The following is a 21,905-nucleotide window of genomic DNA, read 5'->3' as shown; positions in this document are numbered from 1 at the left end:
ACCCCTATCCTCCTAACTGTAACAACCAAAAATGTCTCCAGACAATCCCATATATCCTCTAGGGCAGCGGCTGCCAAACTTTCGGACCTCACAGACCACCAGTTGGCGACCACTGCTCCAAACGTTTCCTTAAACCAACAGTCGCCAACCCTCCGGACCTCGTGGACCACCGGTTGGCGACCACTGCTCTGGGGACAAAACTGCCCCTAGTTGAGAACCACTGGTCTAATATTTACTTTTACCAGCTAATCTTCCTTTCTTCTTTCTTCTTTCAAATAAGCCAGCAAGTATTGCATGGGACAGTCCTAACCAGTTTGGTTCAGTGGATAGAGCATCAGCCTGCAGACTCAAGGGTCCCAGGTTCGATTCCGGTCAAGGGCATGTACCTTGGTTGTGGGCACATCTCTAGGAGGGGGTGTGCAGGAGGCAGCTGATCAATGTTTCTCTCTCACTGATGTTTCTAGCTCTCTATCCCTTCCCCTTCCTCTCTGTAAAAAATCAATAAAATATATATATATTTTTTTTTAAAGTATTGCATGGGACATACTTATACTAAAGTAATTATTCATTGTTTACCTAAAATTTATCTGGGCATCCTGTATTTCTATATGCTAAATCTAACAACCCTGTGTATGACAGAAACAAAAGATTAGGGATGCCACAATCTCATGCTAGACATGTCCCTGCACACTTCCACTGCACTCATTTAAACAAGCTAACAGATCAAAACAAGAAGATATATCAGAAATTATTTGATAGGCCAAATCTATTTAAACTCCAGAGATTATATCACTCAGCCTTACCAATGACAAACTGTGCTACAGTTCTGTGGACTTACCATTGGGGTCTTTCCTTAATAGGGTATTCATGACGGTAGCATGGAGTTTCACACTAGTCCACTCTTTCATTATTAGTCCAGATGCTTGAAAACGTTCTAGGACTCGATCAACTAATTCCTGCAGCCTGGTGAAATGGAAGAGAAAAGTACAAAAATCTTAGCAAAACCATGAGCCCCTGATTACTAATTCAACGTCTATGAAACACCTGCTCTGGTCAATGCCAGGGGGTGACGCAGAACATGGTGGGTGTTGGCGACACAGCGCTGGCAGCAGGTGGCAGTGGAGGCATTGATGGACCCAACAAGAGCGGGACCACGCCAGGACAGTGGAGCAGGTGAGTGAGTGGCACCAGGTCAAGGTGGGTGCCAGTGGAGCCCAATCGCCCCACCAATCGCCCCACAGACAATGACCAGTGGTGGTGGTGGAGCGCCCAGCCCCAACCAATTGCCCCTCAGGCAGGATGGTGGAGCAGGTGAGGGGGCGGTGCCAGGACAAGGCAGGGTGCCAGGCAGGGCTGTGAGCCTGGGGACATAAGTTGGGGCCTGATCTCCACAGGCCACTCCGAGGGACCCCACCAATGCACAAATTCCTCTACTGAGCTTCTAGGAACTACATAAAAGAATATCTACAGCTGCAATTGCATGACTGATTCCCTTTGTAGACTCATGTCAGGTGGCTCTAAGGACTACAGGGTCTACAGTGGATGGGCTCTACCTTAATGATGGCCACTCATTCTAGTACCTCCACCAGAAGCAATTTCTGCATTGGAAGTCTCCATTCTGTCCAGGCATTTTGCTCAACAGCGTGGAGAATGCCCTTTAACACTTCCTGCAAGGTCAGTCCAGTGATGATGAATTTCTTCAGCTTTTTTGTCTGGAAAATTCTTTATCTCTCCTTCAACTCTGAAGAACAACTTTGCCAGTAGTTCCAACAAGAGGGGTCATTATCCCAGCAAGTATGTGGTGGAGAGGATCTTGGTCCTAGGCCTTAGAGTCAGCCATTGTCTGTGACCACCCTCACACCTGATGATAAAGTTAGCCTGTGGCTTTTACACGTCATGCCAAAACATCCACCCTGAGCTCAAACAAGCTCTCATTGAACACTGGCCCTGACTGGGAGGTCACATCAAAAGACAGAACATACCCTAGCCGGTTTGGCTCAGTGGATAGAGCATTGGCCTACAGACTGAAGAGTCCCAGGTTCAATTCTGGTCAAGGGCACATGCCCAGGTTGCAGGCTAGATCCCCAGTTGGGGGCAAGCAGGAGGTAGCCAGTCAGTTGTTCTCTCTAATCATTGATGTTTCTGTCTCTCCCTCTCCCTTCCTCTCTGAAATCAATAAAAAAAAAAATATATATATATATATATATATTAAAAAAAAAAAAAATTGAGCCAAAACCAGTTTGACTCAGTAGATAGAAGGGTCTCAGGTTTGATTCTGGTCAAGGGCATGTACCTTGGTTGCAGGCACATCCCCAGTAGGGGGCGTGCAAGAGGCAGCTGATCAATGACTCATCGATGTTTCTAACTATTTCTCTCCCTTCCTCTCTGAAAAAAAAATCAATAAAATATATATTTTTTAAAAAAGGTTTAGCAGTGCACGTGGGGATAGAGTGAGGGGAGGAGCCTGCACCTTTCAACCTTTCCCTGGCCTTATTTGAGATTTGTGCTGCATACTCATTGACTTTCCTGGATCAAAAAAACATTTTATTAGTCACTAATGTGCTAATGAACAACAGATTTCATATTTTTTAGATTTTACCTTTTTGGATGTACTAGTACCAAACATCACCTCTTTTATTGGATTCAAGTAGCCTTGAGACATGTATAGAGTTCATGAACATGAATTCTTTTATGTTGAGTATATAATTCCAGAGATGACTATTACATTAAATTTTTTAACTGTTAAAATCTTTTTTCCTGAATACACAATTCCAGGTTGACCATTATTTTCTCTAGAAAATATTCTGTGGTTTTGGCTTCTGTTGTTGATCCTGAGAAGTCCACTGTTCTTATAAGGTCAATCCTTTGTAGGTGATTTAGGATTTTTTCCTTTAGTGTTCTGCAATTCCATTATGATTTATCCTGATATGGATTTCTTCTTATTTATTCTACTTGTATTTAATCTTTTCTTTTCTTTTTTTCATATCTATTGTTACTGCCTCAATCCAAGTCCCTTTAATCTCTTCACATGGCTATCTCATCTCACCATGCCTCATCCATACCTGGAACCTGCTAGGCTTTTTCTTACCTCAGGGCTTTTGCTCTGCATTTTCTTTTGTCTGAAACAAAAGGTGAGGAGAGCCTTCCCACTTGCCTGTAAACTCCTTTAGATCCCAATTCAATATCAATTCCTTAGGGAGGCTTTTCTTGACCCTGTCCATCCCATCATAATATTTTCTCTCTTTAGTAGAGCACCATTTCTCCCTGCTTTGTCTTTATCACTCTTTGCAGTTATATATTTGCTATTTGTTAACACCTGCTTTCTCCACTATCCTGTCAACTACATGGGGACCACGGCCGTGTCAGGCTTTATTCCATTCTATATCCCAAGCCTAGCACAGTGTCTGGCACAAAGCGGGCATTCAATATTTTTTGTTAAAAAAAACAAATGATCAAATGGTCATTTACATGGCATGTAACAATGCTTCTAGAGTTGCACTTGCAGATGGGGGAGTCTCGGCTTAGGTCCTTAGCCAAGCTAGGCAGAGAGGAAGCCTAGAAAAATGGGAACATTCTGTTCTAGTTTCTGTACTGGCCCAGGGGACAGAGACAAGAACGGGGTTTAGTACAGGAGAAGAGGGTGACCTGCAAACTGGGGGGCCAGAATAAAGAGTGAAGCAGTGTGGCTGAGCAGAGGAGAGGGAGAGGAGATGGGGAAGAGGCAAGGAAGAGTCGGGGATGGGAGGGAAGAGGGCGGGAAAGTGGAAAGGGTGGGGGGGAGGAAAAAAATAAAAAACAGACTTGAAGGCCTAAATTAGGAAATATTCACTAATTTATTTCATGAAACACTGTAATTCCATGTATATTTTTCTTATAACTTCATGCTAACTGCATAAGACCATCACAGATATTAGTCTTACAACAATAAAGTTTATACTAATACTGATAAAAATTAAGTAAATTCCATAACAGAGGATAAGGAAATAAATTAATAGCTGAGTGACTATGATACCCTATAAAATTACAAGGTAAATCAAGGGAATTAAAACCATGGCTTTAATCATTTAAAAAGTGAGTCAGCCCAAAATAATTGAAAATAGTTCTATTCACAATAGCCAACAGGTACAAACCACCCAAATGTCTATCAACTGATTTATAAACAAAAGTAATTCCACACAATAAAATATTACTCAGCCATAAAAAGAAATGAAGCATTACCTGGCCAACTTAGCTCATTGGTTGAGCATCGACCTACGAACCAGAAGGTCAATGTTAGATTCCCAGTGTGGGCACCTGCCTGGGTTGCAAGCTTATTCCCGGGTTGGGGACATGCAGGAGGCAACAGATCAATGATTCTCTCTCATCATTGATGTTTACTATCTCTCTCTCCCTCTCCCTTCCTCTCTGAAATCAATTTTAAAAAACACTACATATTAAAAAAATAAATGAAATATTGATACATGCTACAACAAGAATTAATCTTGAAGACAATACGCAGAATGAAAGAAGCCACGCCTCTAGACGGTTCTGGTTCAGTGTGAGCTCTGCTCTAAGTTACCTTAATGAAAAGATCACACAAAACAAACTCACTCAAGTTGGGTTCCTCTGCTTACCAAGTTCAGTTCCTCTGCTCACCAAGTTCAGTTCCTCTGCTCACCAAAACCTGCAATGGCTCTGGATGCCTAGTATAGACTCAGAAATAGCCTCGGTTGCAGGTTGTGGTAATAAACAAAAATAAAAAATAGTACTTTTAAAATATATATTTTTATTGATTTCTGAGAGGCACAGGGAGAGATAGAAACATCAATGATGAGAGAGAATCACCGACTGGCTGCCTCCTGCACATCTTCTACTGGAGATCAAGTCTGTAACCTGAGCATGTGCCATTTACCAGAACTGAACCTGGGACCCTTCAGTCCACAAGCCATGCTCTATCAACTGATCCAAACCCACTAGGACATAAACTTTTCTCTAATTCTCACCCAAGGACATGCTTATTTATTTTAGAGAGAGGAAAAAGGAGAGAGAGAAACATCAATGTGAGAGAGAAATATTTATCGGTTGTCTTCCCAAACATGCCTTGACTAGGGATTGAACCCACCACCTTTTGGTGTACCGGACCTCACTCCAACCAAGTGAGCCACACCGGCCAAGGCTAAACACTGGTTGATGTATGTTCTGATGAGTTAGTATATATGCCAAGCATTATTCTAAAGCATTTTATATAGATTAATTCAATCCTAATAATCTTATGAAATGTATATAGCTATCATTCCCATTTTGCCTGAGTATTCACAACATCTGCATTATTTCACTTTTGTAACTAACAACCTAAAATGCTACCCTTCCTGCATCCTATTATCCTGGAATACCAAGGAAGCACTGAGTTCCATAAAAACTAAGTTGCTATTGTCAATATCTACCATACAAGTAACTTCATAATTATCAGACTAAAGACTTTTTTCCTACAACAAATTCCTCTTTCAAAGTATCAGCTTACTATTAAAAAAAGAAGAAGAAGAAAAATTGACACACTCTTTGCAATAATAAGATCTTAAAGAAAAGGAATCAAAACTAGTCGAACTTCCAGGGATGCTTTTAGGCAGCTCCTGACTAAAACAAAGTGTTCCAGAAACATACCTGTTGGAGCCATCTTTCATATGAACTTTGGCATAAAGAACGTCCACCATGCCAGGATCATCATTCATGTATTCTATCCCTTCCATCTCTACTTCTAGGGGTTTGCCCCCAGCAATGTCGCTGCAAAGGAAAAACCATTAGATTTTTATAATTATTTATTTATATTTTGAAACATAGTTAATGTACATAGTCAAACTATAAAAATTAAGTTGCTGGATTTTTTTTACTAACAACATTATTTAACTATTCTTCTAATGTAAAAATGAATATATGGCCGGGACCGGTTTGACTCAATGGATAGAACGTCAGCTTGGGGATTGAAGGGTCCCGGGTTCGATTCCGGTCAAGGGCATGTACCTTGGTTATGGGTATATCCCCAGTAGGGGGTGTGCAAGAGGCAGCTGATCGATGACTCTCTCTCATCGATGTTTCTAACTCTCTATCTCTCTCCCTTCCTCTCTGTATAAAATCAATAAAATATATTTTAAATAAATAAATAAATAAATAAATAAATAAAAATGAATATATGTTTAATGCACACAGACTAGAAACATAGTATTTCCAAAGTCACACTAAAAAGCACTCAAAGAAAAAGGCAAGCAATGATAGTTCTGACTGACAAAGACAATTGATGTGTTGACCATCTCTGAGGTTTTACATCATTATTTCTACAAGTTGCACAGTATTTCATTCATATAACAATGATGGGGGTAAAAAAGCTAATATCACATCTTTAAGTGCAATTTGACAAAATTTATAAAAAGTCTTTAATAAAAGAAACCCTTCGCCCAGACAACCCAATTTACAGGAACCAACCTTAATGAAATAATTATGAATTCAACTATTACTACATATGCAATGATAGCTAATAAAGAACATTCTTCACAGGAGAATTCCAACTGATAAATGCAGAAGTAAGGATGGAATTAGAGTATCACCATTTTGCCACTCCAGATAAAACAATGGATCTTGCAAGCTCACCAATGGATGCTAAAACTTAGAAAAAAGGCTGGAGGAAATATAAAGAGACCCCTCTAAACAATGGATCAGGCTGATCACTCTCAAATTGACTGATCAAGCTTATCACACACACAAAGAAACGACCAAACATTAGCCTCCTGATATGATGCAATAGGATTCCGACTGATGCATTGTTTGGAGTAGCAAAAGACTGGCTAAATGTCCAATAACATAAGACTGATTAAATATATCAAAACACTATGAGCAATAAATAAGCCATTTAAAACTAAGGAAGCTTTTAGGTACTGATACGTAATGATTATCTTTTTAAGTTTAAAAAAAGGCCCTAGCTGGTTTGGCTCAGTGGATAGAGCATCAGCCTGTGGACTGAAGGTTCCTGCTTGATTCCAATCAAGGGCACATGCCCAAGTGGGTAGGCTCGATCCCCAATAAGGGGTGTGCAGGAGGCAGCTGATCAATGATTCTATCTCATCATTGATGCTTCTCTCTCCCCTCTCCCTTCCTCTCTGAACTCAATAAAAATCTATTTTTTAAAAGTACACAGCAATGTATATACTACTACTTATGAAAAAAATGGGGGTAAGAAAAAAAAATATATATATATATACACATATATATATTTGCTTGTACTTACATAAAATCTCTGGAAAGAAACAAAGACACTGCTAACATCTGTTGCCTTTAGAGAGGATAGCAGGTTGCTTGGTGGGATAGCAGTGGGAAGAAAACTCTTCAATGCATATCCTTTGTACCTTTAAATTTCTGAACCATGTAAATGTATTAAAAAGTTAAAAAAAAATTTAAATATGCAAAGGAAGCCAAACAGAAAAAGTTTATATACCAAATGATTCAATATATATGACATTAAAGGACAAGCCAGATTAACCTATGGTAATAGAAATCAGAACGGTAGTTACTCCTCAAATAAGTGAATTTACTGGAAACGGGTAAAGCACAAAAGAACTTCATGAGGTGATGGCAACGTTCTACATCTTGATTTGGGTGTGGTTACATTTGTCTTAACTCACTAAACTAACATGTATTACTTTCATGCTAAGTAAAGCCTACCACCTTGCTTTTATCCCAGACCCCTAAATAGACTTATTCTTCAACCACAGAAGGCCTTGCTGGGCCGGGCTAAACCCAACTAAAAATCAGCTCACCACACACAGCCGTCTCTAAGCCCAGAAGGGCAGGGGCATCTATCTTGTCCACTCCTATATCCCCGCACTGGCACAGTGCCGGACATAAACCTCTGTAAACACTCACTTGATGTTCTACTATAAAGGGAGAAGCTGTTCTGGACAATTTTGAGAAGAATGTGGACACATGTGATACTGTTATTGAATAAAAGGTCATGCTGGCTCAAAGACAAAAGGCTCTAGGATGCACCAAAAGACAATTCCAAAAGGCAAAACAAGAAAGTTCTCTTGATATTGAATTAAAGCCATAAAATACTATTTGTAGTTTAGGAATCCCAATGGTAAAGATTCATTTAAAACTTCAAGGCCATATTATTGCCTAAGACCAGAATTTATCTCAATAAAAAAACTAAACAATTGAACTATTCTAGACAGATATTTGAAAGAGAAAAATTACAGCCTTTATCATAAGTATCCTATAAGTACCTCTAATAAGTGGGATATTCCAAAAACACAAGCCAATCTCTAAACTATTATCTGAGGCCTGTAGCTTCAATCAACAATTTAATATATCACCATTCCAAGAAACAGTCAAAGAATTCAAATGAAAGACTGCTACTTAATCCTATCAAAGTGTCCAACAAAACTTATTCTTCTTAAAACAGTTTAATACTAACCATACATTCCCCTACATTTTTTCAGCTTTAACCCCACAGTCAGACCACCAGAAAGCACCATATCATTAGTTTAGTTTCTACTAAAATGTTCTCACTGGGTTAATATTTAATACAAGAGGCACAAAATTCATGCACTGGGGTTGGGGGTGTATGCGTCCCTTAGCCTGACTGGCACCCTCTCGCAGCCTAGGATCTCTCTTGAAGTCTGGGATCCCTCACTCCTTAACCCCCACCTGCAACGGAGGCAGGAGAGGTACCTGCCATCTCAGCTGCACTTGCCAGCAGACAGCCTAGATTCTGGGAGCCCACTGACCATCAGAGGGAAGTTCCTGCATTGAGCGTCTGCCCTCTGGTGATCAGTATGTGTCATAGCGACCAGTCATTCTGCTGGTCATTCCACCATTTGGTCGATTTACATATTAGGGTTTTATTATATAGGACTAGAGGCCTGATGCACGAAATTCATGCACAGTTAGGATCCCTAGGCCTGACCAGTAATTAGGGGCCTTCCTTCCAGCTGCTGGCTACCAGCCAGGGTATTCCTTTGTTCCAAGCCACCCCCAGGTGGTCAGCACACATCATAGCGAATGACTGAATTCCCAGTCTCCTGGTCAAACTCCCAAGGGAACACTTTGCATATTAGCCTTTTATATAAGATTATATCCTCAACTTCTAAAGGTCAATACAAGAAAAAGAAATGTGAACAATGTTCTTATATCTTCTGGAAAACTGTAAAAAATACTGCTTATCATCATTCTGGGTTATTTATATTAAGATTTGTGCAACCAGTTTTTCTCTTGACTTTAGAACCAGAAAAAGATTCTCTCCTAAAAAGTTGTTATGCTCCTTTTTATCAGATAAGAACTATAGTCCTAGCCGGTTTGGCTCAGTGGATGGAGCATCAGCCTGCAAAATGAAGTTCCCAGATCAGATGACAGTCAAGGACATGTGCAGTTGGTAGCAGGCTCCTCACAGGCCTTGGCCAAGGTCAGGGCATATGAAAGGGGCAACTGATCGATGTGTTTCTCCACATCGATATTTCTCTCTGTCTTTCCTCCTTTCTTCCACTCTCTATAAAAATCAATGGGAAAATATCCCCATGTGAGGATTAAAAAAAAAAAAAAAAAGAACTATAATAACTGCTATGTTTCTTTCTGGAATTTAGTTCAAGTATACTGATGCTCAAAAACAGCATTAAATTTTAATGCTCAAGTACAGTTATCTTACCTTGGTTTTCAGGTAGAATTTTCTTCCTATTCCACCTCTATGGTTTCTGAGCTCTCTGACTTTAACATTTTTTTTGTACATATGTCCTCACTATAAAAGTTTTGATCTCAAATCCTTGGAATGAGAAGAGATGCCAAGAACAACAAAAAAATGAAGCAGGATCCACAGCCTACCCTTTGAGTAGAAACTGAAACTCTTTTAACCTATCCCTAGGATTTATCAAGAGGGAGATTAAGGAACAGGATGGTTTGCCTGATAAATGCTCTTCTTCTTGGTGACCAAACTATTCCACCTGGAACACCAGTGAGCACATTTTTCAATTCAGTGACATCTGAGGCGATAATTAGGAACTAACATTGCCCATGGGTATTTTTCCTCCTCTTCTCTCCTCACTCTTGTCCCTTTGTAACTTACTTGGTTTAACCTCAGGCCTCCTGGGAACACTTAGGAACAAGTAGAGTGACGCTGGAGCTACAGAGTGCTGCCTATTGGTCGGCCTATACTCTCAGAGCTACTGCACTGTTTGCGCTCTATATCTCACAAAGAAAAGTCACAAGGGACACAAGCAGAGCTTCAGTGTTTCCTAGACTCTGTAAATAATTCACTGTGAACAATTCTAAATCGCTGCATGAGTCTTTAGCCTAAGAATTGAAATCAAAGTTGTTTCTCATCAGCATCTTTAAACTCAAAACTACCACCAAATTTAAAATATTCAACCATCAATTTCTTTAAAATATCTACATAGTACCACAGTTTTAATTAAATTCCAATATAACCATATATTTAATCCTTTAATTCTAAAAGCCATCAGATTAAACTATAGCAAATTATACACTGATCTATTCATTTTCAATGTTTTTATTTTCTATATTTTAATTTGAGATCTTTAAATCATAAAAGGTTAGAAATGTCATTGTTTACTGAAATATAAAGGCTAACATCAAAGAACAAAAATAAAGAAAAAAAAAGATTAGATGATACATTTTACTTACTAGACCTGTAATATAAGCTTTTTTTAAAAAAGAGATATTTCTTCTCTTTAGGAGAACATAGCACTTCTAACCAATCCAAACAACCAATTGAGTCTCATCCTCCTGCTCAGAATAAATTAATTTTGCTTTGTATACTTTCTAAACAAGTGTGTGTGGCAGAGGGAACCAGGGGAGAAGAGGGCTGGAGAGGCTTGTTTTACTTGCTGATTTCAAATCTTTCTAGCTTCTTGAAAAGACGCATGTTCAAAATTTTTTGCCTGCATTGCAGATTTTTGGCAGGGTAACTTTGTCCTATTTCAAAAGCTTTGCTGAATTTGAAAAACTACAATTACTGTTTTCATCCTGTCACGTCAAAAATTCTTAGGAACTATTAAGGCTGATCTTCATTGCCTATGCACATCAACCCCAACATGCTTAAAGGGCTTAAATTTGGCCCTTAGTCACAAAAAGCACCCAGAGACATAAAAAAAGGAACTCAGCTAAATCCTCACATAGCTCAGGATAAAACCTCGGTGATTAAAAACCTGTGACCCGATTTTTTTTTTTTAATTTAAGAAGAAAGTTTATTTAATGAGTGTTTGGTATCTTATGGAAACGCCAGGATTCTGAGATAATCGGAATCAGTGCCATCTAATCAGGAACAACAGGCAAAAAGTAAAAAATTGGCTCAGTGAGGAAAACACAGCTGCTGCAGTATCTTGATCTGCTCAGTCTGTCATCAAAATACCAGACACTTTGGTGGCTGAAACAACAGACATTTATTCTCACAGATCTGGAGGCTGGGAAGTCAAGATAAAGGTTCTGCCGATTTGGTGAGAATTCTCTGGATTGCAGATGGCTACATTCTCACACATGGTGAAGTGATTTTTCATAAGGTTAAAAAATACTTCTCTAAACAAATATTTTATCCACCTTAAAAAAATTTTTATCAGAATTCTTCCAATAGCAGCCAAGAAAATGCAGCTGCTTTCAGTTTTCTTTAGCAAAAAGTAACCTGGGTATAAGTTAAGGTATCAGAACTCATTCTAAAACCAGGTAAAAACTGCTCTGCTTTGTAAGGTAAAGCATAAAGTTTTCTTTTTTGCAAGGAAAATTATAAATACCTAACTACAAGTTATTCTGAGTTTCAGGTAAGATTGAGAAAAGACAGTTATGTTCCTTACTGAGTAAACAAGACAAAACTATTATTTGCTGTTTGAGATTCAGAAAGAATAAACAGACTGTATGATTTTGCTCAAGGAAATATTTTGTCTTCAAAACAATGGAAAAGGAGAAGAGACCCACCAATTAAGTCATTGTATTAAATAGTTTTATATACAACATAACTAGAGAAAAATTTTAATCCTTTTACCTTGTTTCACCCAATGAACCAGATAACCCATTTCTACAAGGCAATGTTACAATAGTATGGGACCTGAATATTGTAATAAATTTTTAAAATCTATTTAAGTGAGCAATTTTCTTTCTTTCTTGTTTTTTAATCTTCACCCAAGGAGGTAGGGAGGAGGGAGAGGGAGAGAGAGGGGCAGAGAGAGAGAGACAGAGAGAGACACAGAGAGAGAGAGAGAGAGAGAGAAACATGGATGTTGACTTTCTCAATGCTCAACCAACTGAGCCAGCCTGGCTGAGCTCAAGTGAATCAGTTTTCAAATATCCCTTGTTCTTTCTCAATCCTAAGTAAAAGGAGTAAAGTGAGAGGTGGGAAGAGATGTTTCTTTGAAATAAAGCCGATATGGGTTTTACTGGGCTAAAATCAAGGTGTGGCAGGGTTGTGTTCCTTGGGTTGATGTATGTGTAAATTAAAATTTTACAGTAAAAAGAATAACAACTCGGCAATGTTTTCACTGAGCCAAAACATTTGCTTCGATAGTCTTTTGGTATCCTCATATTGATTTACACAAAATTACCTGTATTAAAAAAAAGAAAATTAAAGTCTCCATTTCTGAAATACAATGAAGACTTTCCTAGAGAATCAAAGTATAGTGTTGAATTACTGTGGTGAGCAGAAAAATGGCTCCAAAGATGCCCACATCCTACCATCTGGAATCTGTAAATTCGCTATCTTATATGGCAGAGACTTTGGCAGACGGGCTTTAGGTTATGGAGTTTGAGATGGAGAGATTATCCTTGATTATCTGGATGGGCTCAATCAAATCATGAGAGTCTTTAGAAGCAGAAACCTTTCCCTGCTGTGGCCAGAGAGAGGTGTGACAACAGAAGCGGGGTCAGAGAGGTACAACGCTGCTGGTGCTGAGTACAGAGGAAGGGGACCTCTAGCCAAGGAATGTGTGTGGACGCTAGAAGCTGGACTGGAAAGGCAAGGAAACAGACTCTTCCCAAAGCCTCCAGAAAGGAACACAGCCCTGCCACACCTTGATTTTAGCCCAGTAAAACCCGTATCAGACTTCTCCCCACAGAACTACTATACATAGTACATTTATATTGTTTTAAAGCACCAACCTTATAGTAATACAGAAAACTAACATAGTAGTCTATACTTTTGGATGGATAATGAAGAGAATTTCCTTTTGGAGAAAATAATGGCATGTCCTATTTTTTAATTTAAAACAAAATTTGCCTACTAAACTAGTATATTTTAAGGTAAAGGTTTTCCATAAAAATTTATAAGTACATTTTATTACCTTTCAGACAATGGTTATAAACCTTTCAGACAATGGTTCAATGTTAAGTGTTACAAATGGGTCAATCAATAAACCTTATCCCCATGTCACCCTCCTCTAGTGCAAAAACAAGTCTTTGACACCCCAAAAAAGCCAGTACAGGTGACCAGCCTTCCCCACACCTGTACATTACTCACTCAATGAAATCCTCTTTACACTGCTTTAGCATCTCACATGTTTGCTGGATCTCTTGCTCACTTAAAAGTACCAACATCCCAATAGTTAGGTGAAGTTTTTTGGGATTCTGGAAAATGGTGCTATCAACTCCATGATCCTGTTATAAGAGGGAGAAAAACAAGAAACTCAGCCCATACAAAAGCAAGTGGTAGGAATAAACTTTAGAGTCCAGACATAAACCCACACATTTATATATAATTAACTAATTTTTAACCAAGATGCCAAGACAATTTAATGGAGAAAGGAGAGTCTCTTCAACAAATGATGCTGGGACAATTGAATATCCATATGCAAGAGAATAAAGTTAAACCCTTACCTCACACTATATACAAAAATTATATTTAAAAAAAAATAGAGGCCCAGTGCACAGACTCGTTGGGGGCTGATCGGGGCCCATATCAGGGTCCCTTGGCCTAGCCTGCATCCTCTCATAATCCAGGACCCCTTGGGGGATGTCGGAGGCCTGGTGCTGAATTCAGCCTAATCCCCACAGATCAGGCCAAGGGACCCCACTGGTGCACAAGCCCATGCATCACCGGGTCTCTAATATGCATATAAGATCTTTGGTTAGTCTCTTCCCATATTCCTCCCTCCTCCTTCCCTCTAAGATTCATCAGTATGTTCCATGTTTCCATGCCTGTGCATTGTCTGCCCCCTAATGGTCAGTGGCATTATAGCTACTGGTTGAACAGTCGCTTAGGCTTTATATATTGATATATACTGGAGGTCTGGTGCACGAAATTCGTGCACCGATGGGGAGTTCCCTCAGCCCAGCCTGCATCCTCTCCAATCGGGGACCATTCAGGGGATGTCTGACCACTGGTTTAGGATTGGGCCTAAATTAGTGGTCGGATACCCCTCTCACAATCTGGGACCGCTGGCTCCTAACCACTCACCTGCCTGCCTGCCTGATTGCCCTTAACCCCTCTGCCTGCCTGCCTGATCGCCCCTAACCTCTCTGCCTGCCTGCCTAATCACTCCTAACTGCTTTTACCTGACTAATCACTCCTTACTACCCTCTCTTGCTGGCCTGATCTGGCCCCCAATGGCCCTCCCCTGCTAGCCTGATCTCATCCCCAACTGCTCTCCCTGCTGGCCTGACCACACCTGCCTGTGCCTGCCTGATCACCCTTAACTGCCCTCCCCTGCTGGCCTGATCTGCCACCAACTGCCCTCCTCTACTGGCCAATTTAGTTCTGATTGGTCAGTTTCTATGCCAGTCAGCATCTCTGGGCCTATCAATGGGGCCTGATCAGAAAGGTGGGGCTAATCAGCAGCCCTGGTGGAGGTCTGAAGAGAAATGGAGGCACAGCTGTTGGCCAGGCCAGGAGAGAAAGAGAAGCAAGTTCTGATCAACAGCTGCCAGAGGTTATAAATTAGACCCTGCCTCTCTCTCTACAGGCCTCTCTCCGGGCCTAATCCACAGCCCCCCAGGCAGTCAGTGCTGGGTAAGGGTACCGCAGTGGCCCCAGTCAGTGCTAGGTCACCATGGCAACCCAGCACTGACTTCCAGTCTGGTTGAGCCTTCGGTCGTAACAGTTGTTATGACCCTGGCTCTTTATTATATAGACTAGAGTAGGGGTGTCGAACTCAATCAGAGAAGGGGCCAAAATCTAAAATCCAGCCTAAATCGAGGGCCGAATGGTTTACTGAACAGTCATAAACTGTCATTGTGATGGAAACGCAGCGGAGTGCAGTGATGACAGCGCGGTGCGGGCCACATTGCAAGGCCTGGCGGGACGGATTTGGCCCGCGGGCCTTGTGTTTGACACATGTGGACTAGAGCAGTGTTTCCCAACCTTCTCTCATGATGAGAATCACCTGGTGGAGTTGTTAAAACACAGATTCCCGGATCCCAACTAAGAAGTGCTAAACTAGAATTTTTGAGAACATATAGGTAAAATTGCATACCTAACTTAGTGCTCTGTATATAAAATCTGTCTTAGAGCACTAGTTAGGTATGCAATTTTACCTATATGTTCCCAAAAATTCTAGTTTAGCACTTCTTAGTTGGGATCCGGGAATCTGTGTTTTAACAACTCCACCAGGTGATTCTCATCATGAGAGAAGGTTGGGAAACACTGGACTAGAGACCTGGTACATGAATTTGTTCATGGATGAGTTCCAGCCGGCTGCCCCAATAGGCGCCCATTGGGCTGGACCAGCAGAGGATAGGGGCCATAGGTGTTGAGGGCCAATCAGGGCCCATATCACGACGGTTGGCTGCTGCAGGGTGCGTCATAGCCACCAGGTGTTCTGGTGGTTCTGGTTGTTCCTCCATTCCAGTCACTAGGCTTATATATATATATATAGATATTAGAGGTCCAATGCATGAAATTTGTGCAAGGGGCTTGGCCCTTGCAGCCCTGGCCAGCTCTTGCAGCTCCAGCTGACCCTAAATACTTCAATATATATTTCCTACGAAACCATAGTCTTTAAAAATAACAGCCATGATATTTTTAGCAATGATTTGCCATCCAAATCCTAATTTTGTCAATCACAGCATTTTTTCCCTTCTAACACGGATCCAGTCTAGGATTAAGCCTTCTATTTAGCTGTCAAGTCTCTGCAGTTTCCTTGGATCTGGAACATTCCCACAGCCTTTCTTTGTCTTTCTTGACATTGACTTTGTTTTTAAAAACAGACTACTTCTTTAATAATAATTTTTTTTTTTAAATAGTAAGTGCTTTTGGGGTCTGTCTGATGTGTCCTCATGAGTTGACTTAGGTTATACATTTCTGGCTAGAAATGCCGTCTACTAAGAAAAACTTTTCTCTTACTCAATTATCTAAAATTAATGCAGAACCAAACAATCTTCAAGGCAATGGCATAAATCCCTAGAGCCACTATTTTTATTTATTTATTTTGCTTGGAATATATCATATTCCCACACACATTCTCCTTTGAAATGAATCAAGACCAACATCAAATTTTTACTCCAGGGACTTAGTTACACTGGGCCCTCCTCCAAGTTCACCATTACTTGGAGCTGGAACTATTTTATTCCATTAGGTTAGCCAACCAGGCTGGCGCCTGAAAAAAAAATTTTTAATTTTTATTTATTGATTGATTTTACAGAGAGGAAGGGAGATGGAGAGAGAGTTAGAAACATCGACCAGCTGCCTGCAGCACGTCCCCTACTGGGGATCGAGCCACAACCAAGATACATGCCCTTGACCACAATCAAACCTGGGACCCGTCAGTCTGCAGGCCAATGCTCTGCTCTATCCACTGAGCCAAATCGGTTAGGGCTGGCGCCTGAAAATTCTAATAGTGGTTACCTTCCACCAGGCAAGAAGAAGCAAAGAGTAAAATAACAGGAATTCCCTGGGGCAGTTTTATCTAGATGGGGGGAAAAGTGTTTCTTTATGGTTATGTCACGTCAGTAAGCCTCAGTTTCTTTATTTGTTAAATAAGGTTTCATCCAAGGAAACAATGCATGCAAAGGCTACCTCCATAGAAAGCATATGTGCAGGCCTACCCCACAGTTCAGAGTTCAAAATCCTGTCCTAACTCAACAGTCCCAGGTGCAAAATCTTAACTCTCTCATTCAAACTGCAGCTTCATGAAAATAATAATAATAATAATAATAATAATAATAAATAAACAAACAAATTTGGGGGAGAAAAAAACACAAAACTGCAGCTTTGTGGTTTACCACTAGCAATCACCACATAATTGCTGGCCCTTCATTGATTTCACTTTTAATCCAGCACTCAGGCTCCCATGGGGGAGAGCTGCTGGCAATGCTGTCAGCATGAGCAATTAACAAGGTACAATGAAATCTAAAAATGTGAAGCTTGGAAAAAGGCCAGTAAGAGAGAACTATGGATTAGCCCCCCATGGAACATTCTCTCTGCTTCTTTAATGCCTGGGTTAAAATTCAACCATCCTTTCCACACAAATGGAATAAAATGCAGGTGCGTCTGCCAGAGCTGTCAGCGAACAAAAGGGAGCCTCTCTTCAGACTCAGACCCCAAAGGTCATGATCCAATACTATGGCCGTGGCTGTTTTTGCTCAGTGGCTGGAGCATTGGCCTTAGGATTGAAGAATCCCAGATTCACTTACCGTCAAGAGCACATACCTTGTTTGCAGGCTCAATCCCCATCTCCCACCTCCATTGGGAGTGAGTGTTTCAAGAGACAACCAATTGATGTATCTCACATCGATGTTTCTTTCTTTCTGTGTCCCCTTTGTTTCCACTCTGTCTAAAAATCAATGGAGAAAAAAAATATAACCTTGGGTGAGGATTAACAAAAAAATAATAAATAAATTTAAAAAAGAAAAGAACACTATTAATCTGATCCAAATGTGTACCATCCAGAATGTAAATAATGTATAGCACTCTGCCTTGACAGTACATGCTGAGAATTAGAGACAAAAAAAAATTTTTTAATCTTCATGTTATATTCACATATATCATCTTTTAGGAATTCAAGGCATAACAAAAGTTCGTAACTCAGGTGTAAAAGGCCTTTAATTGGAATAGAGTCTAGAGTTCTAATTCCAAGTCTGTTACAAACCAGCTGTAACGAGGCAAGCCATTTCACTTCCCTTGACCCTCAGTTTCTTCCTCTGTAAGGTAAGGGAGATGGCCTAGCTCACCTCTAGGTCAAGGGTCCTATAAATTTTTAAATGCTCCCACAATGCCTCTCAAAAGTATAGGTATTTGTGTGGGATCCAACAATTCACTTCCTGATATTCGATGCAAAGAAAAAGAGGAAATAAACATGAGGAAAGAAGCCTGAAAGACTTCCCCTATGCTCATTATATTTTCTTTCTTTTTTTTATGGCCAAATCCCATAAAATTATTGCTGGGCAGGTAACATAAACCTCATCACATAGGAAAGTTATTCAAAGAAGGCATACTGGTGAAAAAAAGCATTGGCTTTGCAACCAGACAGGCCTAGGTTAAATTCTAATTCTGGCCAAAACCAGTTTGGTTTAGTGGATAGAGCGTTGGGCTGCCGGACTGAAGGGTCCCAGGTTAGATTCCGGTCAAGGGCATGTACCTTGGTTGTGGGCACATCCCCAGTAGGGGGTGTGCAAGAGGCAGCTGGTCCATGTTTCTCTCTCATCGACGTTTCTAGCTCTCTATCTCTCTCCCTTCTTCTCTGTAAAAAATCAATAAAATATATCTTTTTAAAAAAATTCTAATTCTGCCATCTATCAGCAGTGTGACCCCAAGTAAGTTAATCTCTCTGGAATTCAATTTCATCATCTATAAGCAGACAACATTTCCTTCTCAGGATTGTTCTGAGGATTAAATAAAATATATGTGAAGCCTCTGGAACATAGTAGAATGGGATAAATACACACTTTCCCTCTTCTAGCCTTTTACATAACTATGCAACACTCTAAACCATCTCTGCTCTTCCATCTAAGTCACCAGAGTGCGAAATTAGGCTCTGATGAGTCACTTCTATTATTCTTTAAGAATGTTCACAAAAGCTGACTTTGATTTGAGCTTGTATTAGTGTTAATAATAAAATACCTTATTTTGTTGAATAAACTTCAGAAAACAGGGTTTTGATTGTTCTGGCTTATCAATTCTATACAGACATAATTATGTGAAAATGGAAAGGTTTTTAAAACAAAGGACAGATATTCAAATATGAGGTTTTAAAATGAACAAGAAAAAAAGTATTTTCTGCCCTAGCCAGTTTGTCTCAGTGGATATAGCGTTGACCTGGGGACTGAAGAGTCCCAGGTTCAATTCCAGCCAAGGGCACATGCCCTGGTTGCGGGCTCCATCCCCAGTAGGGAGTGTGCAGGAGACAGCCAATCAATGATTCTCTCTCATCATGGATGTTTCTATCTCTCTCTCCCTCTCTGAGATCAACAAAAATGTATTTTTTTAAAAAGTATTTTTATATTGACCAGAAAAAAGAATGCATTGTCTACATATCCTTACCATTAAAAATGAACAAAGAGCTTCTCCCCTTCAATAAAAGTTGTATCCCTCTTATCTTTGATGAGCACAATGAATAATTAGACCTGCTTTTCTAAAAGCTTAACTATTCCTCCATAAGTTACTTGTAAGCACTAGTTAGCAGTCCATCTACCAATCTATACTTATTTCCAAAGATAGGCACTAATCACTCAAACATCTCTTTGTGGCAAACACGCCACTTTCCCCGGTGTCTCTATATGGTAATCGGTGGTATTACAACAGCTAACACATACAGTACTAGCTATGTGCCATGGTATGCTCTAAACATCTTACATATTAATTCATTTACTCCTTGTAGCAACATTAAAGGTAGGTACTATTATTATCCCTTAGAGAAAACCTCTCAAACATCTCTGGAATATATCTCCTCCTAAATATGTCAGAGACCCTAGCCTTTTTTCCAACAGACTGCATTAATAGTCTCTAACTGGTAGCTGCCTCTGGTACCTTACTCTTTAACTCTCAATCCATCCTCCAGACTGCCTTCAGGATTTTTCTATAATGCTAATTAATCACATTAGTTTCTGTTTAAACTATTTCGTAGTTCCTGACTACCTATAGAATACATTCAAAACTGAAAACACAAACAAGACCCTTCACAAAACCATTCACAACCAGGTGAATACTGTTTGCCTTTCTGCTCTTAACTCCTACCTCTTCCCTACCTTACCCTACCCACTTTCTAGGCGTTAGCTTAACAAGCTCCTCACTCTCCCCTAAACATAATGGACTGAACACTTGCACTCCTGGCAAGTGCCATTTCCTCTGCCCAAAATGATCGACTGCTCCTTGCCAGCCTGGCAACTCTTTCTTTCAAGATTCTCTTCAAGTGTCACCTTCTTTATGGACCCTTTTCCGACCACTGCAGAAGTAGCGTTCTTATTTCTGTAAGAACGCTACTTCTCCTTAGAGCAGTGGTCGGCAAACTCATCAGTCAACAGAGCCAAATATCAACAGTACAACGATTGAAATTTCTTTTTTTTTTTCTTTTTTCTTTTTTAAGCCTGGGAGAGCGCTTTATTAATTAATGGCACGGCCCTGCGTGAGGAGCCGGGCGCCTCCTCCATGTTGGAGATTATCGGCCCGGGACCGATGAAATTTCTTTTGAGAGTCAAATTTTTTAAACTTAAACTTCTTCTAACGCCACTTCTTCAAAACACACTCGCCCAGGCCATAGTATTTTGTGGAAGAGCTACACTCAAGGGGCCAAAGAGCCGCATGTGGCTTGCGAGCCGTGGCTTGTTGACCACTGCCCTAGAGCCCATTGTTAGTGCATAATATATAGTCTGGCAAATAACAAATTTAGTAAACAGTGAATGAATGAATAAAAGATAAACACTTGTTCACAACTGTCTGCATCCAAATGCTGCAATATAGGTCTTGTCATTTCCTACTATCCTACCCAACATCAGAACTCAATTTACAACTTTCTTACAACCAAAGACAACTTTTTCATCTTCATTTTAAAGTAATTCATAAGCTAATTATAAATCCCAGAACTCCCCTTACACATAAAGAATCCTAAATTATACACTAAAGCTTTTATAAATAAATTTTCTTCTTCGGTGAAAAATACTAAACGAAGAAAAAACTAATCCTAATTGAGGGGAGACCCCAGATCCATTAGCCATTTCTGTGCAGTGCTAGCCTTCACATACAATATCAGCAGAACCATTTAGTTTCTGAAGCTATAACCTATTTGGATTCTCCAGGCAGCCTGAGAAATCCCCTGTAGCTTTAGACAGATCTAGAAGCCTTCAGAATACTCCACCAAACACAGCTTTGAATTACTGTTTTTCATTACTGATGCACTTTCTACTGAACCCTGCTGTGAGATAAAATGGAATTATAGCAGCATGACTAGCTATAGAATGATGGAGAGATAGACAAGGTTTTAATATACTTCTTGAACCTGCAGACAGTGAGACATCTTTGGATCTTAATGAAAGAGAGGACAGTGAAAAAGTAAGGTGCAGTTTATCTGCAGATCACATAGATGAGAAATACCTTGCCAATGCCTCTGAGCAGCTAAACCCTACATTAAATGCTCAAGCTTAGGGAGTGGAAGCCCAGGGATGATGGTGATAATGTCTGCAGTCAAACAACATTTCTTATGTAATTGACCAGCACAAAGGAAGGTGATTTCAGGAAATGCTGTCCTAAAAGATAAATTCACATTTCTTTAGAGCATCAAGGGTAAGGTCAAGGACAAGAATACTACCAAATAGAGAAAAGAGGCCAACTATTTTAAAGGAAGAAAAGAGAAGTTCAAGAAAGAGTAAGGGAAGGACAGGATAAGACCTAGAAATAGAAAACTTGTCTGTTGTGTTAAAAATGTGACCTTCACAACAATGTTTAAAAGTGAAAATGAATGGCTGTGGTAGGCAGAATGACCCTCAGTGACCCTCACTTTTATATAATCCCCACTCCTTTG

At 40.1% G+C, this 21,905-nt stretch overlaps 1 protein-coding gene across 9 annotated transcripts in view; it reads right to left on the bottom strand.

The window, feature by feature from the left end:
• ASCC1 (activating signal cointegrator 1 complex subunit 1) overlaps window positions 1-21,905 on the bottom strand; it is a 105,135-nt gene that overhangs the window by 36,105 nt on the left and 47,125 nt on the right. For all 9 annotated transcript variants that reach the window (XM_045581745.1, XM_036437799.2, XM_045581746.1 and 6 more), the window contains exons 6-8: window positions 13,478-13,614; window positions 5,641-5,760; window positions 839-963 (exon numbers count right to left, since the gene is read on the bottom strand). In XM_045581745.1, the coding sequence (XP_045437701.1) occupies window positions 839-963; window positions 5,641-5,760; window positions 13,478-13,614 (382 nt within the window). The remainder of the gene's footprint in view (window positions 1-838; window positions 964-5,640; window positions 5,761-13,477; window positions 13,615-21,905) is intronic.

Source organism: Pipistrellus kuhlii, unplaced genomic scaffold (assembly GCF_014108245.1).
Source record: "Pipistrellus kuhlii isolate mPipKuh1 unplaced genomic scaffold, mPipKuh1.p scaffold_m20_p_15, whole genome shotgun sequence".
NCBI classification, from domain to species: domain Eukaryota; kingdom Metazoa; phylum Chordata; class Mammalia; order Chiroptera; family Vespertilionidae; genus Pipistrellus; species Pipistrellus kuhlii.
This window is presented reverse-complemented; position numbering and strand designations above follow the sequence as displayed.